Source organism: Mauremys reevesii, linkage group 2, assembly GCF_016161935.1.
Source record: "Mauremys reevesii isolate NIE-2019 linkage group 2, ASM1616193v1, whole genome shotgun sequence".
In the NCBI taxonomy this organism is placed as follows: Eukaryota; Metazoa; Chordata; order Testudines; family Geoemydidae; genus Mauremys; species Mauremys reevesii.
This window is the reverse complement of record NC_052624.1, coordinates 216,308,222-216,316,745: the sequence shown is the minus strand read 5'-3', so window position 1 is coordinate 216,316,745 and position 8,524 is coordinate 216,308,222. Positions and strand designations below refer to the sequence as shown.

The following is an 8,524-nucleotide window of genomic DNA, read 5'->3' as shown; positions in this document are numbered from 1 at the left end:
GGACCAGTGCTTTTCAATATATTTATAAATTTGGAAAAAGGAATAAACAGTGAGGTGGCAACGTTTGCAGACAATACAAAATTACTGAAGGTAATTAAGTCCAAAGCAGACTGCAAAGTAGGGTGACCAGATGTCTCGATTTTATAGAGAGTCCTGATTTTGGGGTCTTTTTCTTATATAGGCTCCTATTACCCCCCACCCCCATCCTGATTTTTTACACTTGCTGTCTGGTCACCCTACTGCAAACTTACAAAGGGATCTTACAAAACTGGCTGACTGAAATGGCAGATGAAATTCAATGTTGATAAATACAAATTAATGCACCTTGGAAAATATCCTCACTATACATACAAAATGATGGGATCCAAATTATCTGTTACCACTCAAGAAAGATCTTGGAGTCATTGTGGACAGTTCTCTTAAAGCATCTACTCCATGTGCAGCAGCAGTAAAAAGAAAAGCTAGTAGTGCTAGGAATCATTAAGGGATAGATAATATGACAGAAAATATAATACCACTCTATAAATCCATGGTACACCAACACCTGGAATACTGTGTGCAGTTCTGGTCTCCCCATCTCAAACAAATTAGAACTGGAAAAGGTACAGAGAAGGCCAACAAAAATGATTAAGGGTATGGAACAGCTTCCATATGAGAAGAGATTAAGGCAATTGAGAATTTTCAGCTCGGAAGAAGAGATGATTCGGGGGAGGGATGGGAGAACAGGATAGAAGTCTAACAAAATCATGAATGATGTGGAGTAATTGAATAAGGAAGTGTTATTTACTCCTTCACCTAGCTCAAGCACCAGGGGTCACCCAATGAAATCAATAGGCTTTAGTTTAAAAGAAACAAAAGGAAGGGCTTCTTCACCCAACACAGTCAACTCGTGGAACTTGTTGCCAGGGATGTTGTGAAGGCCAAAATTATAGCTGGGTTAAAAAAAAAAAATTCATGGAGGACAGGTCCATCAGTAGCTACTAACCAAGATGGTCAGGGATGCAACCCCATGCCTAGGAGTCCCTAGCCTCTGACTGCCAGAAGCTGGGACTGGACAATAGGGGATAGATCACTTAATAATTGCCCTGTTCTGTGCATTCTCTCTAAAGCACTTGGCATTGGCCACTGTTGGAAGACAGGATACTGGGCTAGAGGAATCATTGGGCTGACCCAGTATGGCTGTTCTTATGTTGAGCAAGTGACCCATGGTGCAGAGGAAGGTGAACCCCCTCACCTCCTGTAGGGACTCTGCTCATCTGAACTGGGGAAAAATTCTTTCTTGCCCCCACATATGATGACCAGTTAGCCCTGAGCATCTCTGCAAGATCCACCAACCAGATACCTGGGAAAGAATTCACTGTAACAACTTAGAGCCCTCCCCATCTAGTGTCTCATCTCTGGCCATTGGGGATATTTGCTACTAGCAGTCACAGATGAGACTCACAGACAAATGAGAAGATCATCATCTTCAAAATTTGTAGTTACAAGTCCATATTCTTTTACTATGTTTTCACTAAGGCATTAAAGCATTTTTTTCCTCCTGGTTTCTCTATCCTAATTTAAACTCCTACTTTCCTCTCACATTCCTGTTACGATTGTTTCAAAAATTACTTTGAAAGATGAGTATCAGAGAGGTAGCCATGTTAGTCTGGATCTGAAAAAGCAGCAAAGAGTCTTGTGGCACCTTATAGAGTCTTGTGGCACATGCATCCGACGAAGTGGGTATTCACCCACGAAAGCTCATGCTCCAAAACGTCTGTTAGTCTATAAGGTGCCACAAGACTCTTTGCTGCTTTGAAAGATGACTTCTTTAATTTCTGTTCATGGGCATTTTGTAGATTTTGCCACAAATTCACATGCAACGGTGACCACTATTTTGCATTAGAGAAGAAACATTTCAGACCTCAGAATAATTAAACTTTATTAATATAAAATGTTAGTATAAAAATAGAATAGCTTATAACATACATTTAAAATAATTCTAAGATCAAAAGATGTGATCATTTTAAACAAAAATAGATAAATTGCTTTTTTTATATTCACGTAATGAGTTCCAGCACACTATTTCTTCTAACAGTTGTCTTCATCCTTGTTCTCACCTACTCTGTGTATACCGTCTCAAGATAGATTATAAACTACTTCTTCATTATTTTCTCAGTGCTATAGATGTCCATGGCACTTATCTGTATGTCATGATAAAGTTTACATGTTTACTTTAAAAGGACACATTGTTACTTAATACCTGAAGTGCTTAAAAAAGTACCAGATAAATTCAGTAAGTGACCTGAACAGACCTGATGCATCATAAAGCTGCATAGAGAAATAGTCCTGAAACTTATGGATATGAAATGCTCAAACCAAGTATTTGCAATACCCTCTCCTAAGCAGTTTCACTCATCTGCCTCACAAAACATAACTGCTGTTGTATAACTGTGCACTGTTAAACTACCATACTTCACACCAGAGAGGGCTGCAATTCATCACTGAGTGGTGATTATGTGAATAATTAGTTTAAGCAGCTTGGAATCCTTTAAGAAGGGAAACCATGATTAGTGTAAAAATATATTTAATGGACAGAGATAATTGTTAATAACAGAACTGTGATTATTTAAGGAGTTGGAACTGTCAAAGAGTTCACATCCAATAAGGTAAATTTATAGACAGCACTTAATACAAAACAAGAGGCTCTTTAACCAACAGTAGAACAGGTAAGAGTAGCATAAAAAAAAGTGAAGTATGGCTGCAAATCAAAAGGGTAAATAGTCTAACTTTTGTGGATTTTGACATGTCCTCATGTTCTGCCCTCAAATACTTAGGTGCATGCATGTGAATGAGAAGTACACACTTGTATTTAAGGTCAGAATCCATATTCAGCCATAACAAGGGGACAGAGCTAATGATTGTTGTTTAATAGGATTTTCCACAATTAAAACTATTAACTTTTTTGTAAACTTCCTTCTCAACAGTATGTACCTGCTATACCTGGCACTTGGGAAAGATGTGCCAGGTCCATTATATAAAACAAGAATCTTAATCTGAAACTAATTTATATCCATTTATGTCAGCACAGTTGATATAGTAAAACTTAAGCTTATGGGAAAATACTACTTACTGAATAGACATTTCAAACACAAACTGTTCTGTTTTAAGTCACAGCACTCTTGAAAATTTTTGACACTAACAGTCCACAGAAGCTTTTCAACTTACAGAATAAAACCTAGATAATCACTGGCCACTTTATGCTGATCTTACTTTTTACTGTCATTTCTTCCAGTGATATGAGCTAGTCATTAGGATATTAAATCCACTTAAATGTATTCTTAATATTTTTAAATGGAAATTATCAAACATTAACAATTCAGTAGCGGACAGCATAGGTAGAAACTATGCCTGCCTTAAGCAAAACCATTTAAGCTACTGACAAATCTTTGTGAAATTCTACTTTCTCATGGAAGTGAAGTTTCAAGCAGTATATTTTCTTCACACAGCTGAATGAAGCCATCTGAAAGATCCTGAGCTTTAGATAAATGAGTCTATATGAGTAACATCACTGCAGGTAAAGTCAACTTGCAACACTGTAAACAGATAAAAACAAGTTATTAACAGGATTATAATATCCAGTGTAAACAAAATTATGAAATATGTATTTAAGTCAACTAAGTTAGGGTGAAGAGGAAATGTATATCTAGGTACTCAAGTTTACACTGTTTTAGAGGTTGTGATTTAAAAGTGTAACTGATCCAGGGGAAAGCTGACCGTAAGTTTTTAATCTTTTGTATTTTTAAAATTTGTATTATTTTACTGAACTGAATAGATGTTCACATTTGTATGTATTGTACTGTTCTCTATGGCCTCTAGTTAAGACACTATATCAGTAAATTTTCTAAGCCTTGCCAGGTAGCCAAGCATTATTTTACAAACATGCCAACAAACAAAATATTGCTTTATCACTTCAAGCAGTCAGAATAGTTATGGTCACTATTCTCTGCTTACTGTAAACTTTTGTAGGACTTGACTAACTTCACTAACAAGAAACAAGTGGAAATTTCCACAGACATTCAGCTGTGACCTTGCATTTCCACTACATTTCACTTAAAATCAACATCAAGATATTGTATCCCTAAAGTTGGTGTGGAGTGCAGGGGAAAGAGGGGGGTATTCCAATCAGTAAAGTAAAGAAGAAAAATAAAACAAGTAAATGATCTCCATCATTCAAGAAGCAAGACTTACCTGCTGGTCGATATTGTTTTTCCATTCACATTTGGAGAAGATGGTTCAGAGTGGAAAAAGTTTTTTATCCACCAGCATTTATCAAATAATTCAGGTAACCCTACAAAAGGGAACATAAAATAGCAGTGATTGGCATTAATTAAAGTGCCAAAAATGAGAAAAAACGTATGTTTGAAAGACATGGGCAATACCATGATGGGCTTTATCCTGGTCTGAGAAGTTCACGGGATCAGAACAGAAGGATGAACTGCCTGATGAAATACTGGATTCAGAATTCAATCGAGCTGAGTGTAGAAAACAAAGCAATGATCTTAAATTACAGAATATACATTAATTTCACACTAAAGATTTTTTTTCCAAGACTTTACAGACCCCTGATACCTCATAGAAGACACTGTATAGCTAGAGACAATGTCTTTTTTTCCAGTAAACCTAATTTTCCAGTATTTTTATATCCCTTTTTTGCTAGGGACATTGCATGAAGGCAGGATAACTATTTAATGAGTTCACCTACGGCTACCACTTATTCCTCACCAGAAGAGACATGCTGAGATGTAATCTCCTGGTGTAACTTTCACTGAAGCTAAATGAAAGTTAAGTCCACAAGATGTATTTTAGGATCAGGCATATATATTGCTATTAATACAAGAGATTCAGTTCTAGAATACTGACCTTTGATATAACTAATAGGAGAGAAAAGGTGGGTGAGGTAATATCTTTTATTGGACCAACTTCTGTTGATGAGGGAGACAAGCTTCCAAAGACCGGAAGAAGAGCTCTGTGTAAGCTCCAAAGCTTCCCTCTCACCAAAAGAAGTTGGTCCAATAAAAGATATTACCTCACGCACGTGCTCTCTCTAATATCCCAGGACCAGAGCTACAACAACACTGCACATAAGAAATAGGACACATTAGACTAGAACCTTTTTTCTCCCTATGCTTTCCTAACAACATTAATACCAATAATGCTTTACATTATAGCGTGTCATCCAAGGATCTCAAAGCATCAGAACATTTAGGCTCACAACTACCTGTGAGAAGCAGGCAAGTAGCATTTCCCCATTTTACAGATGAGGAAACAAAGGCACAGAGACATTAAGTGACCTGCCCACACAGGAAGTCTGGACCACAAACAAAAGCCAAATCACTTGATTCCTAGTCCTCTGCGTTAGCCATAAGATTTTATGTAATGACCCACCAAGGGCCTCCAGACTTCAAAGCAAGAGGTGCTACAGCTTTAGCTAAAAAAGTAAAGTTCTATAGTCCACTATGGGTCAGCAAAGAGGGGGACCTGCAACAAACTCACCAGTGGGTTACACATCCTTCCTTTTGATGTTTATTAATGTCCAATGCAAGTTACACACTCCTCATAAGAGGTAAAAAAGTCTTCCCTCTTCATATGAGGAAGGAGAAGTAGGAGAATAAGTCACAGAAATACGCAAGCCCCCTAAAAATTAAGATTATCCCCCCTCCGTAGACAATAAAGAACAAAATAAATAGAACTGTCTTCAAACCTCCAAATCCCTCAAAGTGACTTAAACACGCTACAACCAGGTATTGAAACTTTTTTCATAATCAGCATCAGTTTTGAGATGTTTCCAATCCAAAGAGATGGAGTATGTTCAGCCATGTAACTCTGTCCTTCATAAACAAGAAGATATTGCCACGAAACAGGAAACATGCACCAGGTTTTGTTTAAAGATTTTTATTCGTTTTAAAAAACACCTTACTTCTGTAGTACTGATTCTTGGCCAGGAGGCAGCCAGCTGACGGCACAGATGCCATAGCAAAGGCGCTGACTGGGGCAAAAGTCAAGCAGACTGGCACAGAACAATCTGCAGGAGAGCAACAGGGAAATAAAAAGAAATCTGTTGGCAATAATGAGCTCTGGTGTGAAAGACACTTTACACTAAGGTACAGCACAACCTTGTGCAACATCTTTATTAGGGCCCTTCTGATCTTTGGGCTAAATTCTGACGTTGATGGAACCCAGCAGATTTTAATTAAATAACTTCCGATTTACTGTATTTACACCAGCGTAAGGGAAGGACAAAATATGTCCCAAAGAAACCTTAAACGTATAAGGTCAGAAAGCACTTGCAGGTCTTCCCCAATTTGCAATACAACAGACTTCTAATGAGCACCAAGAGCACCCACTGGGTAACCCAACTTAACGCCCCAGCAGCTATCCTGGCGGCCTGTGCAAAGCAACCATAAGCCCCTAGCCACACTCCCCGCTGCCCCTGCAGAGGAAGAAATCCTGCTCCCCTTACCTGGATGGCCCACGCTCCCCGAAAGGCCGCCCCCACCCAGCCAGCAAACGGGACGGGGCTCTGCACGCACACGCGAGCCCTCCCCAGCAGCAAGCGCCCGGCTACTTCCGCGCGCTGAGGGATCGGGAAGCGCGAGGCGGGGGCGGCTGTATATAGAGGAGCCCTGGCGCGCGACTGAAACCCGAGCCGCGGGGCGCCTCCCCCACGACCCGGTGACCTCACACAACCCCGGCCCGGGCCAGGCGGGCGGAGCGAAATCCCGGCGCTGAGCAGGGGGGTGGGCGTGCGCACGTGCTGCCCAGCTGACGAGCGGCGGCGCAGCGCGTGCTGCCCTGGTTGGGAACGTCCCGCGAAGGGCTCGGGGGACCTGCACTGCCCCGGCCTGTGTGGCCGCGGGGTGCAGAGGGCTGGGCGCTATAAGGAGAGAGGGTTGCTGAGGGACAGCCCCTCCCCGTCCTTGCAGCTGTGGCCGTGCTGTAAGGAATGGGGTTGGGCAGGGTTTTGGGGGGGGGCGCACACATCTCTTACAGCAGGTGGTTCCCGGCAGGTAGGGAGGGTGGAGACAGGAGAACCACCCTTTCATTCCTTACCAGGGCCGGCTCCAGACCCCAGCGCGCCAAGCGCGTGCTTGGGGCGGCGTGGCCTGCGGAGGGTCTGCTGGTCCCGCGGCTTCGGTGGAGCATCCGCAGGCGTGGGACCAGCGACCGCCAGAGCGCCCCCCGCGGCATGCCGCCCTGCTTGGGGCGGCACAATTCCTAGAGCCGCCCCTGTTCCTTACTCCCCCCCTCCTATTTGGAAGAGGGGGTCATTGCCGTACAATCACTCCACTGCGGATGAGCTCATGGCCTATAGAGAGGCTTCTAGCTCGGCCCCACCTTGTCCCCTAATATTCAGGCCGTTTATTGGGGTTGCATGGTGGGGGAAAAGATTAGTGGCCCAAAAGTGTTATTCAAAGCCCTTTGTTTTAAGCAGTCAGTGGGGAGAGGATTTGCAGAAGGGAGTTGCCAGCAGCTCTCACAATTTTATCGTGGGTCTTGTGGTATGCGTTGCGTTTCTCAAAACCCCAGCTTCTGAAATCCTGTGATTAGATAAGACTCTCAGCTTTCATTGAAAAAGTTAGTTTCCAACTCTTCTGATTGCAGAAAAAAGCTTGAAAATGTGCCATGACTGCACCCTAAAGGTTCAGAAACTACATAGCAAATAAAAACAACCCAATTTAAAAAAAAATGGGGCTGTGACTAATGGTGTTTTGTTTTTCTTTTAAACATATGGGGTTGGCATGTCTGTCTATGTATTTATACCATACTCAATCATCACCATAGCATCTGAACACTTTAAATCTGAAACAGCCTAGTCATGAAAGGTTTGTTTGCCCTTAGAGCGATGCAGAATTGCCAACAGCAATAGACCTAGTCAAACTGTTAATCAAAAATGGTTTTCAGCTGGAAAATGCTCTTTGACAAACTTTTTTTTTTTTTTGCAAAATTGTATCAATTTCAACAAATGTCAATGTTTTTCTAAAAAACTTCATTTCAAAATTTGTTATATTAAAAAATGTAAAAGGCTCAAAATATAAACAAAGCATTTTGATTTCCCAAAAAAATGATATAATTTTGTTTCACAATTTAAAAAATGGCTTTTTTATCTTAAGGAGGAACACTTTTAGCCATATCTCATAGGAGGATTGGCAGAGATGAAAACACAGCTTATGTTGCAGTTGCCACATCGCTCTGTGCTGCTTAACCACCTTGAGTGGTATATCCTATCTTATACCAAAAGAACTGGAACAGGATTGGTGATGTCTTCTTCTAGTGCATTTAGTAAAAGTGAAATGATACTTATGGGAAACATATTGCTTATGAAAGTGTACAACAGCAGAGTTCCTGCCCTGTGATCATCCTCTAATAACACTATATAGTATAGGGCCGTTGCGATCTTCTGTCAGAGACTTAAATGGCAGTTTTGACTAACTATCCTGAGTTGAACATGGAGGCTTGCCTTAGTTAAAATAGTACGGCTGAC

At 41.1% G+C, this 8,524-nt stretch overlaps 1 protein-coding gene across 1 annotated transcript; it reads right to left on the bottom strand.

The window, feature by feature from the left end:
* Positions 1 to 1,942: 1,942 nt before the first annotated feature.
* PPDPFL (pancreatic progenitor cell differentiation and proliferation factor like) lies at positions 1,943 to 6,734 on the bottom strand. The gene is made up of 5 exons (XM_039521730.1): positions 6,503 to 6,734; positions 5,960 to 6,064; positions 4,422 to 4,514; positions 4,231 to 4,330; positions 1,943 to 3,575 (listed from the first exon to the last, which is right to left on the bottom strand). Exons 2-5 carry the CDS (start codon positions 6,012 to 6,014, stop codon positions 3,563 to 3,565), a joined length of 261 nt encoding a protein of 86 aa, XP_039377664.1. The 5' UTR covers positions 6,015 to 6,064; positions 6,503 to 6,734; the 3' UTR covers positions 1,943 to 3,562.
* Positions 6,735 to 8,524: the final 1,790 nt, after the last annotated feature.

Coding starts and splice junctions, on each gene's coding strand:
- PPDPFL (XM_039521730.1), bottom strand. CDS start 6,014: ATGGCATCTGTGCCGTCAGCTGGCTGCCTCCTGGCCAAGAATCAGTAC. Junction 4,515..5,959: donor CAAGAATCAGTACTACAGAA/GTAAGGTGTTTT, acceptor TTCTACACTCAG/CTCGATTGAATTCTGAATCC. Junction 4,331..4,421: donor CCAGGATAAAGCCCATCATG/GTATTGCCCATG, acceptor TCCCTTTTGTAG/GGTTACCTGAATTATTTGAT.